This window comes from Sorex fumeus, unplaced genomic scaffold (assembly GCF_029834395.1).
Source record: "Sorex fumeus unplaced genomic scaffold, SorFum_2.1 ptg000034l, whole genome shotgun sequence".
In the NCBI taxonomy this organism is placed as follows: domain Eukaryota; kingdom Metazoa; phylum Chordata; class Mammalia; order Eulipotyphla; family Soricidae; genus Sorex; species Sorex fumeus.
Genome location: NW_026606091.1, coordinates 7,349,200 through 7,371,569, shown reverse-complemented (window position 1 = coordinate 7,371,569; position 22,370 = coordinate 7,349,200). Strand labels below are relative to the sequence as shown.

Here is a 22,370-nt window from a genome sequence, read left to right as displayed (position 1 = left end):
TCTGGCCCCTTTCCATTTTTAACATTTTAATGTTAGGGATGGTTTAAAAGAGTTATGAAAACTAACTTTAAGTGAAAATACATGTCCAGGGGAACATACTCAAGGATCTACTGTAACAAGCAAGTGTGTCTCTCAGCACAGGTCCCCTGATCCTCTTAGCAGAGATAATTTTGTTAAATTCTGTTATTTTTGTAAAAATAACATACAAATACTTTCAAAAGTATTTATTTAGTTCTAGTTTAATTTGTTAGGAGGCTTTCCAAGGATAATGAGATGATAAAAATTTCTAGAGTGAAGGTCTGGTCTATTTCTCTCTCTCTCTCTCTCCCTCTCTCTCTCTCGCTCGCTCACTCTCTCCTCTACTCTGCAGTGCTGGCAATCAAACCCAGGTCTCATGAATGAAAGACATGTCTTTTTTACAAGCGAGTCTCTTTACACTATCAACTTCACTGTCATCATATTTTATAATTAAAGGCCCAAAGTGAGGACCCAGTTGACCGTTGACATTTGTGTATTACTGAGAAAGGTCTTATTTTGTTTCCTGGGGGAGAATAATTATGTTGCCTCAGCTTCCTAATCTCAGCCCCACTACCTAAAATGCACAGTGAGCATCTGTAGGTGATGCCCATACTCTAAATGTATAGGGTTGCTTTTGTTTCTATTCTCTTGTGCGTGCCAAAGATCTTCTGTTTCGAAATCCATAAACTCCTTCAGTCTACCTTCACCAAATCAACCCACAAAATATTCTATTTGAAGTAAAATCTATGCTTACCTTGCAAAGACGATTTCAAAGGCAAATTTGCCAGCAGCCTCACGGTTTGTTTAGACTGATCAACACCTGCAGTAGTGGTGGTTGTTAGGTGCTCCTGAAATGATTCCTAAGGATTTCACATTCCATTCACATTCATGACTGAGCTCCCATGCGTGTGTGTGTGTGTGTGTGAGAGAGAGAGAGAGAGAGAGAGAGAGAGAGAGAGAGAGAGAGAGAGAGAGAGAGAGAGAAGAGAGAGACTCAGAGAGAGAGAGAGACTCAGAGAGAAAGAGAGACAGAGAGGCAGAGGGAAGAGAGACAGAAAGTGTAAATGAAGCAGGATGCCATATTAAAAGAACCCACGTGCCAAATATGGGGCCCTCTCTGGCCAATTGTCAGCAAAGAATGGAAGCTGCCTGCAAATAAAAAAATTTTGCCAACTACAGTCTACAGGAGTGAACCAGAAAGTATATCCTTCTGAGATAAGCCTGATGTTGGTTGACCACCGCCGCCTGAAGAACCCAGTGTCAGAGAATTCAGTTAGGTTTTGCTAATTTTTATTGGCAGTCACTGGTTCAAAGTGTTTTAAAGCAATTAAGTTTTAGGGTAATTTGTTATGATGCAGCGCGAGACAATGCATAGATTTTCTTTTAAGAAATTCTTTGTAGGGCATGCACAGGATATATGAAAGGGAAAGCACGGTAATGACTAGTTCTTTTTTTTCTAGGTAATCAGTCTGCAAGAGAGCTATGTGTTCCAACCCACCATAGTCACTGTTTTTATCTTCCCATGTTTTCTGGAAAGACCAAAAATCAAGTTTTTTGGGATATAGTTCTTTTAAATGATGGTTTAAAAATGATTATAAAGTTAATAGTTCTGAAAAAGAAAACATTACCAAAAATGCCTATTAGAATCGCTAAAATAAAAAATAACAAGAACAACAAAACCCACATCTTGGAAAGGATGCAGACACAGCTTGGTCTCTCAGACTTTTGTTGTTAAGATGGTGTAGCCAATTGAGAAAGCATTCTTACTACATTAAAAGCACACTTCCAGGGGCTCAAATGCAGCTCTAGTGGGAACATCTATGCCTCTTTACATATGTGAAGCACTGGGTTTGGACCCTGGCACTACATGGCAGCCAGGCAAAGTAGGTAGCCCCAAGAATCACTCCCACAATAAAAATATGAACATATACAATTTAACTCATAATGTAGAAAAATGAAAAATAACTGGTTCATTAAAAATCTATACACAATTACTCATTATTTATATTACAAATGTAACTTAAATTTATATTAATAGAATTTTAAATTAAAACTGATAAAAACTTACATTTTATATTAAATGATATTAACAGCAAAATGTGGTTTATTGACAAGATTCTGAGGACACAAAATCAAGAGGATATGAGTGTGTTTATGACAGTTTCAAGGAATAGATTCATAAAATTATGGGCTGGAGCGATAGCACAGCGGTAGGGCGTTTGCCTTGCACGCAGCCAACATGGCTGACCCGAGTTCGATTCCTCCGCCTCTCTCGGAGAGCCCGGCAAGCTACCGAGAGTATCTCGCCCGCAGGGCAGAGCCTGGCAAGCTCCCCGTGACTTATTCGATATGCCAGACACAGTAACAACAAAGTCTCCAATGGAGACGTTACTGGGCCCGCTAGAGAAAATCGATGAACAACGGGAGGGCCTTTACCTTTATGGAAATTATTCAAAATTATTTTGAATTTGCAACTCAAAAATTTCAAGGTAAGTGAAAAAGATTGTACATGATTAAGAAACTTGCTATGCACGTGGTTGATATGAGTTTGATTTATGGCATGAACACCACGAGGAGTGATCCCTGAGCAGTCAGGAGTAAGCCCTGAGCGTGACTGGATGCAACAAAGAAAGATGCAAGGGGGCAGCCAGGGATGGCTCAATCGACTGATTTACATGTCTTGCATGCAGGAGGTCTGGGTTTAATGCCCAGCACTGCATAATCCCCCAAACACTGATCTATGAGTAGCACCAGGAATGGAACTCCTCCCCTCTCAAAATCTGTAAGGACTGACAGCCTGGAAAGCCAGGAAGAGCCAAAATTACAATTCGAGTTTTAATATTGTGTCAAAATTATTCTTTACTATGCAAAGATAAGTTTTTTGTTCCAGTCAATTAAAGACATGAATGGAACAAAAAACCATACCATGAAAGGCAATCTTTTTTGGGGGGAGGGGGCCCCCCTGGTGGTGTTCTGGTGACACACTTGGTGTCATGTTGCTTGGGGGAACCATACAGGATCAGGGTTCAACCCAGGGTTCTCATACATAAATAAAGCAGGTACTCCAGTCCTTTGAGCAATCTCCAAGGGCCTAAACAACAATCTTCTTAGCTTTAATTGCACTGACATTTTAGTTTTATCATCAAACAAACCAAAAAAAATTCTAAAGTATTTGAACACATGTCTGGTATTGTGATCCAGACAGCTTTATGTGCACACTTCATTCTCTCTTAAAATTTTAGCTTTTCTTATTGCCTTGTCTCTCCATATAAAATTTTAAAATCTTTTAAAAAAAGATGAATTTTAATCATAAAAAATTTTAGAATCTTGTCTCTTCAAAGTATTTTGCTCTGATATTTAGATATTGTGCTGAACCTGCATATCAGTCTGAACACAACCGACATCTTTGCTAAGTTGAATGTATCAATCCAGTTTTCAGTGTCTCCCTATTTATTTTGATCTTCTTTGTTTCTTTCATTAGGTGTGTAGTTTACATATACATTTCCTGTGTTTGTTTTGCTAAATGTGTGCCTAAGTATTTCTATTTTTTGGAATAATTTTCCAATGTATTTTTTATGTTTGGTTTACACTTAGTTATTACTATTATGCTATTTTAAAGAAATAAAAAAAACTGGGGCCGATACAATAGTATGGTGAGAAGGGCATTTGCCTTGCACGTAGCCAAGTCGGGTTCAAGCCCTGGCATCCCATATGGTCCCCCAATCACCACCAGGAGTAATTTCTGAGTGCAGAGCCAGGAGTAACTCCTGAGAATTGCTGAGTATGATCCCAAAAGCAAAATAAACAAACAAAATTAGAATATTAAACCAATCTTCAACTTTTCTGATGAAGAGATATTAAGTCTTAAATAGAATGTCTGTTGCTATAGTCAAAAATTACTGTGACTTTAGTAACTTAAGACTACTAATAAAAGGTTCTTCTTTTAGAGTTCTGGGTGTCCAACATTAGATTCACTAGACTAAGTAAAGGTGGTTTCAGTACCAGATTTTTCTGAACACTCTAAGGAGAATCCATTTCTTGCCTTTTCCAGAAGTGAAAGCTTCTGAAGTTGTTTGGCTGATGTCCCCATTAATCCATTCTTTTATTTATTCATTTATTTATTCTTTAATTGAATCACAGTGAGGTAGTCAAAAAGTTGTTCATGATTGGGTTTCTGTCATATAATGTTCCAACACCTGCCCTTTCACCTATGTGCATCTCCCACCAATTCTCCTCCCACCACCCACCCCTGCCTTTATGGCAGGCACATTATGATTTGTAACACAGATATTGAAAGGTTGTCAGGTATCCTCTTTTATCTACTTTCAACACTCACTTCTCTTCCAAGGTGATCATTTCCAGCTATTATTGTCATACTGGTCCCTTCTCTATCCTAACTGCCCTTTGCCCCCGCAACACTTGTGATAAGGAGCACAATAGTCCATTCTTTTTTCGTTGTTGTTGTTGTCGTTGTTTGTTGTTTGTTTTGATTTTTGGGTCACACCCGGCAATGCACAGGGGTTACTCCTGGCTCATGCACTCAGAAATTACTCCTGGTGGTGCTCGGGGGACCATCTGGGATGCTGGGAATCGAACCCAGGTCGGCCGTGTGCAAGGCAAATGCCCTACACGCTGTGCTATCGCTCCAGGCCCACATTAGTCCTTTCTTAAAGCTAATGAGGCATTGCCTTCAAACTTCTCTATCTTTTTGATTATGTGACAACACTGCTCCTGACCTGATTCCTGTTGCCTTCATCTTTGGAGATATCAAGTCCAAGACTGTCTTATCACTCAAGATCCCTAATTTAACAACACTCAAAGCTGTTGCATCAGAGAGAGTAATAAATTCACTGGTTTCAAGAATTAAGAAATAGACAGTATGAGGGACCATTCTCCCCCTCCCCCAACTGCACTTCCTTTCTTTATATTCTTTGGTTTGGCTACCAGGATAATACTATGCTGTTTCTGTTTTTATTTATTTCTGCTTCAAATTTTTTTCAAATGTAATTTCACTAAAGCACTCTGAGTTAAAAAACCATTCAAAGTTATTCATAAGTTTCTGACAGAGTAGTGCGAAGTTATTCATATTCTGATATACAATGATCCATCACCAATCCAGCCACCAGTGTCAACTTCCCTTCACCAGTGTTCCAAGGTCTCCTCTCTTACAATTCAACCCCAACCTCAGCCAGCCATCTTGACAAACATCTTTTAAGTCTGGCTATGAAAGTGGGTCTCCTCGTTTCAGCATTCTTGACTGTGGGTTGGATAATTAGCTCTATCATTCCTTACCATCACTGATGTACCTGAATCTCCTTGAACCCTGCCCCCCACTGCTTTTCATCTATCTCTTCACCCCTCCCGCTCACTCTATTTCTTTCCTTCTCTTTATACTCTGGAGCCAAGGGTGATCTAGGCATAGCCCCTTTAAACTGGATTGCATTTCCTAATACAAACACTCTAAATATCACATCACTTGATCACTTGACTACCCATTAATTGTCGATTTGCTCGAGCGGGCACCAGTAACGTCTCCATTTGTCCCTGTCGCGTGCTAGTGTAGCCCAATGGCGTCTGTTCACTTTAGGAACATGAAGAGCCTCAAACCGTTCATGATCTTGATGAAGAATCATTTATAAATATCACATATAAATGATATCATACTGTTTTTTAACTTCTTCTTCTTGTTTACATCATGTCACTGTCACTGTCACTGTCCCCTCCCGTTGTTCACTGATTTGCTTGAGTGGACCCAGTAACATTGTGAGACTTGTTACTGTGTTTGGCATATCGAATATGCCACAGTAGCTTGCCAGGCTTTGCCATGCAGGAAGAATACTCTGGGTAGCTTGCCGGGCTCTCCGAGAGGGGCAGAGGAATCGAACTCGGGTCAGCCATGTTGGCTGCGTGCAAGGCAAATGCCCTACCCGCTGTGCTATCGCTCCAGCCCATTACATCATGTAACATGGTATTTTCCAGTTCCATCCATATTGCATCAAATAACATGATTTCATCATTCCTTACAGCTTTGTACTATTCCATTGTTTATATATATATGCCACATCTTCATGTTTCTATTTTTGTTTGTATCAAAATTATCTTGTGATTAAACATTACATGTTCAAATTAGTAATTGTTACATACTGTTATTTTCTCATTAGTTGGGAATACTTTGAAGAGAATATTTCGAATACTATGAACAATGCTTTAGTGTTTCAGTCTATAGTTAAATAACCACACTGTATGATGATGTGGTCTTAGAATTATCATCCTTTATAGTTATTTACATTTTTAAATTTATTTTTGGAGGTTTACAAGACTATTAATAGTGGTTTCTCCTTGACATAATTCCAACTCCACACCCATCATCCAGTGCACCCATCTCCCTCTCTGATGGACCCAATCCCCTTTCTACTCTTCCCCCCCCACCAAGTGTGTGGATCAATCCCCCATTATGTTGACTTTTGATATTTGTTGTTACCCCCCTGAGTATCTTAAGCATATGAGTGAAATCATTCCATATCTGTCTCTTTCCTTTTGTCTTACTTCACTCAGCATCACACATCTCCCACTCCATCCTTGTTTCTACAAACTGCATGATTTTGTTCTTTCTTAGAGATGCACAGTATTCCATTTCATGTGGTTTGTGTGTGTGTAAAACAACACAACTTCTTAATTCATTCTTCTATGTTGTATATTTGAATTGTTTCCATATCTTGAATATTGTGCTAAGTGCAGATGAATGTAAGTATGCATACATCCTTTCAAATTGATCTTAACAGCTATTTTTAGCTACTTTTTTGTTATTTTGACATAATGTGTATGCACAGGTAAAGATCACAATATAGCAACAGAAATGCTGTCAGGTTGTGATGGTGTTGCTGTGATTTCTCATGTGCCCAGCAGCAGTGCACAGTCATGAAAGCACCATATACTCTTTCTCAATTACATACCTCTGTACTGCAGGGGGAGGGCAGCCATAAACAATATGGAAAATCAATCATTATCACTGTGTTCCTACAACACCTTATTGATGGATACTAAAATTGGACTTCCATATAACTCTCACATGCTACAAGATATTATTTTAATTCTTAAGTCATTTAATAATGCAAAAATTACTCTAAGCTTGTGAGTCACAAAAAAAGAGGGGGAGAACAGTTATGGTCTACAGTTCATGATTTGTGACCTCCTGCCTCACCCTCAGAAAACCTGGATTCTAAGGAGTGAGAGGAGAAAGTATCAAAATAATAAGCAAACTGGATAGCAAGATAACTTTGTGGGTTTTTTTTTTGCTTTTTGGGTCACACCCGGCGATGCTCAGGGGTTACTCCTGGCTCATGTACTCAGGAATTACTCCTGGCGGTGCTTGGGGGACCATACGGGATGCTGGGAATCGAACCCGTGTCGGCCATGTTGGCTGTGTGCGAGGCAAACGCCCTACCCGCTGTGTTATCGCTCCAGTCCCGATAACTTTGTGTTTTAAGGAAAATAAAACAGTAAGATGACTAGGAATGTGCCTCTAAAGAAATATGTAAGATGAACCTGAATAGCAAGAATCCAGTTATAAGAAAAGTTTACACAAAGTACTTTATTTTATTAACTTAGTATTTTTTTTGCCATACATGGTGGTGGAGAGCAGAGATTGCTCCTGGCTCTGCACTCAAGGATCAGTTCTGTTGATGCTTTAGGGACCATATGGAATGCTAGGAATTGAATCTGCATTGCAGCATACAAGGCAAGCTCCCTACCTGCAATACTATCACTCCAGTCCCAGTACGAAATATTTTAGGAAGAGAAAACAGCAAGGGTAAAAAAAGATTGGAAGCAGACATAAATTTGACTTTAAACAACCCCAAAAATCATGTATGAGCTGAAAGACAGCAATGAACTGGAAAGGTTTAGAGATCTAAGGATGCCATCACTATTAAATATTTAACTTTAATTTGCTGTCCACAGATGGAATGCTCAATCTAGCCTAATTTTATGCACTGTATTTGTGATCCCTTGCTCATTTATATGACCCCCTTTGTGAGTAATCGAAACCTAGAAAAAAACAGCAATAGAGAAGGAGAAGATGTTTTTATTTTTGCCAGGTAGAAGAAGATGTTCTTATTTTTGTCAAGTCGTTATAGAGAAAAACACTATCTCCTATGTAACCTACTAGGTAGATATATTTTTTTTAAAAAAGAGACAATTCGACCACACACTTAAAATTCTCATCCTTAAGTTTCGATGACTCATTTCATAAATTTGTTTACCATATACATGTGCTGTTCACTGTATAATTTAAGGCTATTTATAGTAGCTCTATGTGAAAAGACTTGCTTCTTTATAAAACTTAAAAGAATAAACCCTTTGTTTCTATTTTAATTTTTTAATATTCAGATGAAATTGTGTGTCCACGCTTTTCTAATTTCTTCTAATCCAGTGGAAGGAAATTTATGTTTGCATTGATTTGTGGCAATATTTGTATTCAACAATCAAATGCTACACTATTTCCTTTTAACTGGCAATGCACTTAATTTGTTTCACTTGTTCAGCAATTAATTAGTTTCAGAGACTTTTTATTTTGGTATTGAACCTGACTATTGATAGCTGAAGCAGATACTGTACAAAGATAGCAACAAATGTATTCCAAACTCACCACATAATAAGTTTTCACATTTGAAAAAAACTTTCCCATTGTAATGTCATCTATTATCTCTAATAATTGTGTAGTATCTTTCAACTAGAATCTTTTTTTCATTTATTTTCTCCAGTACTGCTTCTAGTAAATAGGAGGCAAAAGGAAGCTGTAAGAGAAACATAGGAAAAAAAGGACAATCAAAACACTGTATTTTCTTTAGTTCAAAATAATCTTCTAAATATCATTAAACCATTAGAACTCAGGTAAATATAACTTTGCACCCATAAAGGAACCCTACTGGGTCTCTTTTCAACTTATCCTGCTGGTTAGTGTGGGTAATTTTGTCTTTTATAATAAAAATGATAAAAGAGCAGAAGTAAAATGAAAAAAGATAAACGCCTTATTGAACTATTCATGGTTTACTGACCATGTTAATGATGTAATCTGCAATACAAGCAGCTAAGCCATTTATCTTCAATCAGCTGATCAATAGTAGGTTACAGTCATCTCTAGGGCCCACAGGCCTACTGAAGTAGTACTGTATGTTCATTACTCATAAAAGAATGAGAGAGGACTATCAATACACTTGTCTATGTTAGAGCCAAACATCTCAAGAGTTGCAAAGTAAAAATTTAGAAGAAAAAAATGACAAAAGTATACCCATTGATTAAGTTGTTATGACAAAGTTTGTTTGGCAATATTAAAGTGCAATACACATGTTGCAAAATGCTGAGTTCATAAAACGTCGGGCACATTTAAAAATTTCATAAGATGCACAACTTTTCTGGTAAAGTTTGATTGTTCCTTCCCCTTTGCTGAGTTGTCTGCAGAAGTTACATAATAGAGTTTTTCTGGAAGCGAAAAAAAAACTTTAATATTGCCCAGTTACCTCCCATACCTTACCAACTTCCTTTCATCTTCCTTTCTAGCTATCTAATCTCACACAATGTTAGAATAGTCAAGAAGTTTATTGTTATCCCTTGGATGTGTCCTTTTGATAAGCAGGAAAAACATCTCTTTGGCTGCCTTGTATGTCATCTGGAGAACACTCCACCTGTTATACCCTGTTGCCCTTCCATGTGGCAGTAGCCCCTCTATGCCTGCATGACTATTGTGTTGACTGTGGCGCTGATGAGAAAAGAGAGAAGACAGCCAGATGCACTCTGTACGGAGTGCTCACTGTTTCTGCTAAATCCTGTTAAGGTAGTAATAACCTAGTCAAATCTCCTAAATGGTTCTTTTCTGAATTTGAACTGCGAAAAAGCTAAGACTGGAGTTGGTTAGCATGAGAGAATCCCCACACCTGAGCACCAATGGAAAGGCCTCCATCCCCTCAAAGAAGGGGGGAAAAAACAGTAAAAAAAAAATAAAAGAAGATTGTTCAGTAGAAATGAAGCAACAATCAAGAGAAGCACAAACTGTTTATTATTCAGTGGAGGAGAAACAGAGAACAAAGCTGCCCCATTGAATTGCCTCAGATATTAAATAGATTGCTAGCTTAGTGCCTTTTAAAATTATTGTAAAAAAATAAAACACAAAAACAACAACAAATAAACTGCCTTTTCAAAGCAGGCAGATATCTCTAAGGTATGTCAGGAGCTTTACATATTTTTCTTACTTGAAACTTTTCACTAAAGAAATTCTGAGATCCCCCCAAAATTCACAGCTAGTCATTTCTAAGACACAGTTGAATATAAAATACATGCATTGGCTTAAAAATAGATTTTTTTCTGGATGAAAAGCCTACCCTATATATAAATGCAGATTATATATATGTATATATATATATTCCAATTTAAGAAATGGGAAATTGTGAGAAGAATGTATTTAGAATCAAGGAAAAATAATATGTTAGATTCCATTCTAGAAGATAATGATACTAACAGCAAATCCTTACTTTGACAAATTGCCCTTCTGGGATGGGACAAAGAGTTATATTTCATGTTAACTGTCAGTTTTACAAATAGTCTGATTTAAATTCTAAGGACATTTATATTAGATGTTGTTAAAGAAATGCACACGCAAAAATGATGAAATGACCAGGCAACTTGCTTTGATTTTGAATATAGAACTCAGTACCATGTGAATTCATATTTGTTTTTTAAAAAGCCTGCAAACAAGATGAGAGTAACTTCTCATCTCTTCTTGGTAGAAATAAAAGCAGAAATGAGTGTTTAAAAGATGATTTACTGAGGTTGTTGTTAAAAAAAAAGGGTCTCTAATAAAATAAATTTGGAAAACCTGTCCAATCTGAAAAGCTGGTTTTTGTTTTTTTCCCCAGGATATATTAGTAACTCTAATGTACTAACAACTACTGTGTTTCTTCCAAAGAGCAATGCAGTATCTGCAAATGCATCTGTCAAGCATCCCTCAAGGTCCACATACCATGTGGCAGTTGTAGAACAGGGAGTGCACAGCCCAAGTAATAGGCTTGTCCTATAATTTCCTGTGACACAATGTCACACAGCACTTTCACAGACACTAAGTATTGCCATTACTTTATATGCATTTTTAATTAGAATAATTTTCAACATGCTTTCTTAAAGATCTCAAAGATCTTCTCTTCTAGAAAACCTCCTCGGTAGAACACAAAGTCTATTAAATAATTAATTTTCTTATTTTTGGGGTCACACCAGCAGTGTTGGGGCTGGTGGGGTGCGGTTGTTGACAGGTATTTTAGAGGGACCCCGGCCACATGTGGAATTATATGCTCAGTCCACTGAGCTCCCCAGCCCACTAATTTATTACGTTAATCCACCTTTATTTTCTCTGGCTCCTAATAAAAGAAAATACCCCATAGTTAAATGCAACTGTTGGACAATACTGTTTTATTGGAGTGTAAGCTTCCCTTAAGAGTTTAAGCCACACTTGAAAAACCAGTGAATTCTTTAATCAAGAGTTACAGAATGTCTACATTTGCATGCCTTTTTTGTGTTTTTCTATTATCTCTACAAATAAGCCTAAGTATTATTATCTCCTATCTATAAGTATTAGACAAAATTTCATATATACCAAAAGTTTTAGTTTGAGATTTTTTTAATTCAATTTTTTATTTCTTCTCCCTCTTCCTCCTCCTTCTTTCTTGGCAACACCCAGTGATGCTCAGGGTTTACTCCTGGAACTGTTCTCTGTTGTACTAACTCTCCGTTCCCTTAAATTCCCATTTTATAAACCAATTTCTTTTATTTCCCTTAAAATTTAGTGTTTTCTCTAGTTATTATTTATGATTCATAAATAACTATGTATGAATAACCATAATTGTACTGTCTTCCTGTTGTTCATCGATTTGCTTGAGCAGGCACCAGTAACTCTCCATTGTGAGACTTGTTGTAACTGTTTTTTGGCATATCTAATATGTCACGGGTAGCTTGCCAGGCTTTGCTGTGTGGGCAGGATACTCTCGGTAGCTTGCCGGGCTCTCCAAGAGGGACGGAAGAATCAAACCCGGGTCAGCCGCATGCAAGGCAAACGCCCTACCCACTGTGCTATTGCTCCATAATATGGTTATTATGAATAACCATAATAAATAACCATAAATAACCAACAACTATAAACACAACTCTCAAGTAAGTCTTTCCAAAATCACTTTAAAGTGTCGAATCAATTGTAATATTATAATATGACCATTTAAGATGGAAATAGAGGAGATTCAGAGGTAGGGGAGGGGTGAGGATTTGATGTACAAACTCAAACTGAGAGTCTCACATAGGTTATTTATGCACACAACTGCTTGAGCTATCTTTCTGGAATGGAGTTAGACACTTTTTTTTTTTTTGGAATAACCGTGAGATACAGTTACAAGCCTTTGTGCTTGAGTTACAATAGTACAATGATCAAACACTCATCCCTCCACCAGTATATACCCCCCACCACCAGTCTCCCCAATAAACCCCTCCTTTCCCACCCTCCCCCTACCTCCACGGCAGACAATTTCCCCCATACTCTCTCTCTACTTTTGGGAATTATGGTTTGCAATACAGATACTGAGAGGTTGTCCTTAATGTACTTCCAGCACATATCTCCCATCCCTACCAATCCCTCCCACCATAATTTTCTTAGTAATCCCTTCTCTATTCCAGCTGCCTTCTCCCCCTGCTCATGAAGCAGGCTTCCAACTATGGAGCAATCTTCCTGGCCCCTGTGTCTACTGTCCTTGGGTGTCAGTTTCATGTTATGTTATTTTATACTCCACAAATGAGTGAGTCCTTCTATGTCTGTCCCTCTCTTTCTGACTCATTTCACTGAGCATGATACTCTCCATGTCTATCCACTTATAAGCAAATTTCATGACTTCATCTCTCCTAACAGCTGCATAGTATTCCATTGTGTAGATGGACCAAAATTTCTTTAATCAGTCATCTGTTCTTGGGCACTCCAGTTGTTTCCAGATTTTGGCTATCGTGAACAGTGCTGCAATGAACATATAGGTACAGAAGTCATTTCTACTGTGCTTTTTTGCACCCTCAGGATATATTCCCAGAAGTGGTACTGCGGGGTCATATGAAAGCTCAATTTCTAGTTTTTGAAGGACTGTGCATATTGTTTTCCAGAAAAGCTGGATCGGTTGGCATTCCCAACAACAGTGAGAGAGTGTTCCTTTTAACTCACATCTACTCCAGCACTGGTTGCTTTTGTTCTTTTGAATATGTGCCAGTCTCTGTGGTGTGAGATGATATCTCACTGTTGTTTTGATTTGCATATCCCTAATGATTAGCGATGTAAACACATATTTTTATTGCAAGTTTCACAATAACTAAGAAGTGCAACAGTACAGCAGATAGGGCACTTGATTGAAGTGGAAATCTGACTAATAGTAATGATCCTTTCTTACCCCATCAAATATATCTGCATGTGACTGCCTTGGGTTTGATCCACAATATCTGTCATTTGAGACCTGAAGTGATCCCTGAGTACAGAGCCAAGAATAAGTCCTGAGCACTTCTTTGGTGTGGCCTCCAAAACAAACCAAAAAAATCACTAAGAAAACCAAAAAATCTGAAAAATCTCCTTTGAGGGCTGGAGAGAGAAGAGAAATAGTATAGCAGGTAGGATGCTTGACTTTCACACTGCCAATCCCTGGCACCTCTTATGGTGTCCTGGGCATCACCAGGAGTGATCTCTGAGCAGAGGGTCAGGATAAAATCCTGAGCACAGCTACTTTGAATTTTTCAGATTAAATGCAAGTTTCTTTTCTATAATTTATTTTTTTGCTACCTTACAAGATTTTATATGACTTCAGGATTACAGTTTCATGTCTTTTCATAGTATAACAACTCCCATAGTGCTAATATTCTTCCACCATACTTCACTGGATCCCACCCACCTTTGATATAGTTTGGAGTCTAATTCTTTGCACGCAATCTGGAGAAGATTAAGCCTCCCTCTCAGCATACCCTCAGATACAGAAAGCACAACCATTCCTTTATTGAGTAAACTTTAGGTGTTGGATTGAAATGGTAATCTGACTATTTAATAGTAATGATCCTTTCTTACCCCATCAAATATATCTGGAACAAAAATCAAGAATTTGTATTCCTTGAGTTTCACTTTGGATAGTGCAGACGAGGGACTAAAAGGTGTCCAGAATGGCTGATTGATATTTTCCTCTTGCATAAAAAAATGGAGTAGCACTGCCCCTATTAATAATTGTGCAGTTACAAAAGTACTGCTTAATGAGTAAAATGAACAGATGAAGAGCACATATGTTACCAAAATACTGGAATAAAAATGTTTGTATTCGTCTATACAGTAGTCAAAATGGATTGTCCCAGTATTCTTGTTGTCCCTATTAAAAGACTTATATTACTGGAAGGATTTCTCAGGATTTCAAATATTTTCAGCTTCTTTAACATGTAAACATCTACAGATATCTGCCTTTGGAAACTCATAAGCCATTGATACATTCAAATTTATTACTCATACTAAAAAACTGTGACCTTATTTAAAGGTATTTCTGTATAAAAGTAAGATATAAATCAAGTTAAAGATGTTTCAGATACTGCCTTGGAAAAATTTAAATGCCTAATATCTGTAACTATAAAACACAGATAAATTTTACCAAAAGGTAAAGGTAAAGGTAAAGGCCCTCCCGTTGATCGTCGATTTACTCGAGCGGGCCCAGTAACGTCTCCATTGGAGACTTTGTTGTTACTGTGTCTGGCATATCGAATACTCTCGGTAGCTTGCCGGGCTCTCCGAGAGGGGCGGAGGAATCGAACTCGGGTCAGCCATGTTGGCCGCGTGTAAGGCGAACGCCTTACCCGCTGTGCTATCACTCTATTAACAGTGTAAAGTTAAACATTTTCTTTTTGTGTAGAAAGAAAACAAAATTGAAATAAGAGTAAAGTCAAAAACTTAGAGGACAAAATGAATATTTTAACTACTCTCATTCTTGTTTTGGGCTTAAATTTTATTACCAAAAAGTCACTGTTTTCAGAAAATATTGATTTTATTATAGCTTATGTCATATTGAAAGTGAAGACAATAAATTTTATGTATTATACCTAATTTTATGAAGGACATTATTAGGTGACTTTGAGACTTTAGGAAGGAAAGTCAATGAAGTCTGATTATAAAAATAAAGGTGCATGGGACCAGAAAGATATCATATTGGGTAGGATGCTCACATGCGGCTGACCCAAATATGATCTCCAGTCATATATGGTTCCCTGAGCCCTGCCAGGAGTGAATCCTGAGCGCACAGTCAAGAGTAAGCCTGAACACCACTGGGTGTTGTCGCCAAAACAAAACAAACAAAAAACCTAAACCTGTAATATTATAAAACTAAAAGCGTAATATAGGCCTAGGTGGCAATAAATTGTGTGACCAAAATATCGAGTTATAAGTTTCTTCCCTCCCTATCCCCACCTGTTAGCTAAGCATAGTGGGGAGTGACCCCAGAAGCCTCCTGAATATTGTTTGGGATACCCTCTCCTCAGGATATCCCCCCAAAAATTGCAGCAATGCTTCAAATGGAGAAATTTAAACTGTTGTTCTTTTAGGCAGATGTGAGAAGTCTATGTGGGTAAAGGTAAAGGTAAAGGCCCTCCTGTTGATCATCGATTTGCTCGAGCGGGCCCAGTAACGTCTCCATTGGAGACTTTGTTGTTACTTTGTCTGGCATATCGAATACGTCACGGGGAGCTTGCCAGGCTCTGCCGTGCGGGCGAGATACTCTCAGTAGCTTGCCGGGCTCTCCGAGAGGGGTGGAGGAATCGAACTCGGGTCGGTCATGTTGGCTGCGTGCAAGGCAAACGCCCTACCGCTGTGCTATCAATTAGGGGTTTATGTGTGGACATGGATGTTATATGTGCCAAGTAGCAAAGTAATATTTGCAGAGTTGTAAATAGAAACTTTAGGTTGGAAGTCACTTTATTTACAAAAGCCAAGCAGATTTACAAAACTCTTTTTCACTGCTATATTGCATGGCATTCTAGAGAAGATAAGCACATTTCGCAGAGGACAGTGGAACAAGTCATTTGTATTTCACCTTGTTCAAGATCTAAAACTACTAACAGGAACATAGGTATATAAAGCTAAAAGAGAAATCACTGGCTAAAATCTGAACATCGGATTCTTAACAATTGAATGTTCAGTTTTTGATATGGTACCAATAAAAGAAACTGAGCTAAGTAAAGTGGACTAAAGTAGACTGAATGAAATTTATAAAAGGATAAACAAACTGCAAGGAATATGGCAAAATAATCAAGATCCAGACACATTTTCTGGCCATTCATGGCTAAGGAATCTTATAAAAATCCTAGTAAGAAACTCTATTGTGGATAAAACTGTTATTATTGGCTGTGAAATTATTTAAATGAGTTAAAACTGCTTAATGAATTTAAGAATGCATTTTACCAATATGATTTCCTCTATCTCCAGATGAGGAGGCTCCACGAGGCTGGTGACTCTTACCTCTTGTGTTCACTCCTGTACCTTCAATTCTGAGACAAGAAGGTATTCACACATGCTTTTAAATGGATGCCAGCATAGATTCAGCTTTATTTCCAGTAATTAATTTCCACTGGCATTAAGTTACAAGTACAAAGAACTATTTCAGGTATTACTAAGTTTTGGAAACAAAACTCAGTAAAAATTATTATAATTTTAATTTTCAGTATCAGAAAGGGCAGCACAAATGAACAGTGTCTCTTCTGCTCAATCAACAATGGACAGTTGTTGATTCAGAGTAAAAACAAACAATTGAATCTTTCTTTTACATTTGGATATCTGAGGAGTGAATATCAGAGTAAAAAAGATGGGTATTTCCTTTTCTGCCAACTGAAAGATAAAACATTTAGTTTGAAGTAAAATAATTAATTTTAAGTTATGGTCAATGGAAAAAATTCCAAACTTAACATAATCTGCTAATGGTGGGTACATATGATACAAAAGCTTTGTTAATTTGTTTTCAAATGCAGTTTTTTTCTCAATACCTCATAGTTAAAACTCTAACTTTAAATGGAGATACAATTAAAGTAATATAAAATTCAACATTTAAAATGTTGTGGACAATTCACTGTTCTTTCTTTTTTTGTGGGGGTGGGGGGCTATACTCATAGGGCTGTAAAACTAGTTCTAATCTTCTAATTCTGTAACATTCTGATCACTGCCCAACCTACTCCTTCCGAAATCCTGTGCTCACAGTAGCAGTCACTCCCCATTTTCCAGAGCTCCTCCATTCCCTGGAAACCACAAATCTACTTTTCCACGCCTGCTCTGAACATTTCCTATGAATGCAACCATATTACTGGTAGCCATTTGTTTATGGATTCTTTAACTAAAATTGACAACTTCCCTACATGTAATGGTATATATCTATATTCTATCCATATGATGAATAATATTTCAGGTACGCCTGAATGTTTACCCATTCATCAATGGATAAGTTAGGTTAACTCATGGTGGGAGACCTTAGGGTTGCCTACACTTTTGAGCTATTATGTATACTGCTGCCATGAATATTGATGTAGAAGCTTAGGTATGAACAAAGGGCTTCATTTCTTTTGGAGGCCTACATGAGGTGTTGGACTATTCGATCATATAAGCTTTCTCTTTAAATTGCTTAATATCTAATTTTATTGATTTTCCATTGCTCTGTAATACAATAAAATTGGGGGAGTACAATGTAAAGTGCTAAATGTTTGTATGTCTTACTTCACTTATCTCTAATGTTCTAATAGCGTCACAATATCAAAGTGACCCTCACAGCACATTCCCTATACCCCTTTCCACTCTTCCTCTGGTAACACCCATGATTTTCCACAGAGCTTCAGAGTTATTTTAACTGGATTTTGATAGTTTATTTATATGTATGAATATATATGTACATGTATCCATGTATATGTATATATGTATTCCAAGGATAGAACTGACTTTCACTTTCTGACGTATTTCACTTAACATAATCACTTCAAGTTCTATCTCATAAGGCATGACGGTCTCATAAGGCATGCCTTTACCTTTATTTAATATCTGAGAAGAATTCCATTGAGTATAAATACCAAAACTTCTTTATCCAGTGTAGCACTTCCTGCCCTTTTATGTTATTAACTTTAAATACTTTACTCCAGCCTTTCACTATGAGTCTGTTTGTCTTACTATCTGCTATGAGTTTCTTTAAAAGCTTCATGCAGATGGATGCTGATTTATTCATTCAAAAGACACTCTAGGTCTTTCCCAACTTAGTAGGAGAGCTTACTTGGTTTCTAGGACTAAGAGTATCCCAAATCCTGATTATTCCCCCTGGTCAGTTTGTAGTCTGTGTCACAGTGGCTCAAAGTTCTTCGTTTCTAGTAAGTAGCTGGACTCTACTTCCACCTCACAATTCCACCAACATCATATACTTTCTAGGATACCCACTTGAAAAAAATGCAGGGAGCAGAGTAATCAAACAGTTTCTGGTTATGAACTATAAGAACTATAATCTGATGTATTTTAAGGGAACATTTTTCTGTGAATTCTATTTTGTGTTTCATATGGATATCCTAGTTAAGTTCTATCTGATTTTTCGGGGCTGGAGCGATAGCACAGCAGGTAAGGCATTTGCCTTGCAAGTGGCCAATATGGCCAACTCGAGTTCAATTCCTCCGCCCCTCTCGGAGAGCCCAGCAAGCTACCGAGAACCCGCATGGCAAATCCTGTCAAGCTATCCGTGACGTATTCAATATGCCAAACACAGTAACAACAAGTCTCACGATGGAGATGTTACTGGGCCCGCTCAAGTAAATCAATGAATAACAGGAGGACCATGACCGTGACTGATTTTTTGAGGAGCTGCCAGATTGTATTCCACTGGGTAGCACCATTTTACATTTCTACCCTCAATGAATAAGGCTCAAATTTCTCTGCATTTATGTCAACAATTGCATTCATCTGACTTTTTGGTGGTACCCTGATATTGGGTATGAAATAGTATCTCATTATGCATTTTGGTTTGCATTGTTTCAAATAAATAATCACCACATTATACAACCTTTTGGTGGGCTTAGTAGTGATCTGTATTATGTATTACCAGTATTATGTCTTCTTGTAGAAATATATATTAAAATCAGTTTTTCTTTTTGTTAAATTGTAAGGGTTTGAAATGTGTTCATAAAAGATTAAATTTTCACTGAGTAAAGTCATCCAGAAGGCTAGATGATTAATGAGAACTATTCAGTCTTTGAATACTGTTAATTAAATGTACCTACAAATTTTCTATGGCTTCAATCACTGACATTTTCTTTCTACTTAATCTAACCTACATCTCTTAATCTCTAACAGTCTTAGATGTTATCATCTTTCTCAGCATGTAGGATATGAAACTCACCCATATTTGATTTCTGCTTTCTTACTGCATCTAATCTCATTACTGTCATCGATTCATCACTATAATATAGATCTTATTTATCTCATTCTTTCTCCTTTTAAAGCTAGGGAACATCCACATGCTCTTTGTCTTTCATCCAGACTAACTTCTTGCTTCTAGTATCTTTTCCATCCCACATGCTAATCTAATGTCTTCTTAAAGGATATCCTTTCTTGCTCAATTTTTTTAGCAGTTTGGTTCAGCTTTTTTTTTTTCTATCTCTGCTAGATTTTCCATTCCCTGCTATAATACTTCTTTAGTGAGAGGGTTGGCTCTCCTCTTCCATTAGAATAACTAATTTGCTTATTTGTCTGTCATAGTCTTTAACTTTAAAAAATGTACTAATGTAATAAGAGCAATTAATACAAGTGAAAAGTCAAATACAGTTAAAAGGCAGCTATGCCACAAAAATGACAGTAGGTATTACAAACGTATTTCAGTATGACTCATATTAGTAGGAAAGCATGGGTTGTTGCAGATAAAAATCAAATAGAAATAAGTATAAATTTCAATTTTTCTTTCTGAAATAACGAGAATATTTTTACATTCTATATTAAATGTAAGTTAAGATTTGAGATTATTTAGTTCTCATACATTCATGACTAACAGTGCTGGTAGATTTTATATTACTGAGTAGTTTTATAATGCCATGGGGTGGAACAGTGTTTTATTTCGTGTGAATATTTAATCAATATATTTTTTATTAAATTAATGCAAAGAAAATTTTCCTTATCAGAAAGCAATTATGTGACCTAATCCTTAAGCAAATGGTAAAAACCATGGGCCCCAAATTTTTTATGAGTGCAGAATTTTCTTACATACCCTACCTAACACAGAGAGAGTACATATAACGGAACTTTTCTTATAAGTTTATCTTCACAATATTTAAGAAATTATATGTGTTAATAAATACTTTTAAAGGCTATATGTTCAATGATCCCAGTTTGAAGATCATGTCACTTCAGATACACAGTGCTGTTTCCATAATGAAACAAAATTTTGGAAAGAACATATTTACACTTTGTCTACACATACTGTGAGATTAACTTGGATTCTAAAAAAGTCAGTGGACAATGAAAGCTTTTTCTAAAATTCAGTACAAATATAATTTGCTGAAATTGAGAAAGAAGGAAAGCAGGCTAAAAAAAGAAGATGTTTTCAATTTTATAGATTTTTCCCTTGGGTGTAATTATAAAGTGACATTCAAGTGCAACCACTGAAGTCCCTATTTTTTCATCACAAAATTTAAAGACATCAGCAAAACCACGTATGTCAGTAATAAAAATAAAAGGTCTTTGACTTTTTAAATGTTATCATACTGTCATAGTGGAATAAAATTAGCTTGAAAAATGATCTAAAGGCACATGATGCAGTTCATTATGTATAACAGCAACAGCGGCGGTTTCCCAGTGTTCATAAGGCTGCTCCATTAAATTTACCTCCAGTCAATAATTAGGAGTCCACAAATAAACCTGGGCAATTAAATCAATACTGCCAGGCAATTATATTCCAGAGTACAGGCTCAGTGGCACAAAAAGGCACTATATCAAACTGTAGTATTAAGTGGTCTAATGCTGTTTTCAACAGGATTTTTTTTTTGACCCTAACTGGATGGAATAAACATCCATCCAGATAACACAGAAAGTGTCTGTACATCTACATGTCAGTCAAAAATTAAAATCTAGTGTTGGTATCACGAGTAAAACAAGAAAGATTTACTCATATTCATTTTTTTAAGTTCACAACTTACAATTATCATATTTAAAATGTCACATTTACTAGCTGGACATAAAAAAGTTCACTATAAAGTTAATTTATTTTTATTCTTTTCAACCTGAACAAAATGCCTAATAGTTATCATGCCTGAATTCCTTTAACATGCCAAATACTGTGCTGGGTTTTAGTTAACAACATGGTTAAGAAGTGGTCTTTCATGATAGAGGAAAGTAGACACCATAACTAAGACTGGGATCTGAATGGAAGTAAAATGATATGCAGGATATTTTACCAGTAACAGTATTCACAAAAGTACTTCAAGGGGGGGAGCGATAGCACAGCGGGTAGGGCGTTCGCCTTCCAAGCGGCCAACATGGCCGACCCGAGTTCGATTCCTCCGCCCCTCTCGGAGAGCCCGGCAAGCTACCGAGAGTATTCGATATGCCAGACACAGTAACAACAAAGTCTCCAATGGAGACGTTACTGGGCCCGCTCGAGCAAATCGACGATCAACGGGAGGGCCTTTACCTTTACCTTACTTCAAGGGGGGAAAAATGTCTTCTAGAGAGGCATGCTTGGGGTCAGGAGGGAAACTGAGGACATTGGTGGAGGGAAAGGGGCACTGATAAAAGGACTGATGATTAAACAGTATACATCTGGAATTCAATTATGGTTACTCAACATATATTTAAAACAAGAAGGCATAAAAAGATAAAAATGATCTTTCTTTTCAAGAAAAGCTTCACTACATAAAAGGCTTTATCTAGCACCAACACATCAGCATTTTATACAAATTTAATTGAAATATCATTCATCAACATTCAATCCAGGTGATTCTAGATGTTGTTTCAAAAATATATAAAACTGACACTTAAGAATAGGAATAATTCACTTCTGTGTATTGGTTTTCCCAGATGGATAGTTGGGAATTTGTTATTTATTAATATGAGTGAAAAATCACTGCACTTAAGAGATCAGTTTTGATTTTTTTCTTAACATAAAAATATTTACAGTGTCTTTCCTAAATTCACAGGGTCTTTCTGTTTTGTTTTTAACTATTTGAGAAATGCATTTTGTCCTTTTTATTTCCAGTTCATTTAAAAAAGACAATTAGGATAAGAAAAAAAACCCACTATAACAGAAAAGTTTTAGAATACA

At 36.9% G+C, this 22,370-nt stretch overlaps 1 protein-coding gene across 3 annotated transcripts in view; it reads right to left on the bottom strand.

The window, feature by feature from the left end:
- Positions 1-7,716: 7,716 nt before the first annotated feature.
- CNTLN (centlein) overlaps positions 7,717-22,370 on the bottom strand; it is a 277,449-nt gene continuing 262,795 nt past the window's right edge. For all 3 annotated transcript variants that reach the window (XM_056117337.1, XM_056117338.1, XM_056117339.1), the window contains exon 26: positions 7,717-8,813. In XM_056117337.1, the coding sequence (XP_055973312.1) occupies positions 8,712-8,813 (102 nt within the window). In that variant the 3' untranslated portion in view covers positions 7,717-8,711. The remainder of the gene's footprint in view (positions 8,814-22,370) is intronic.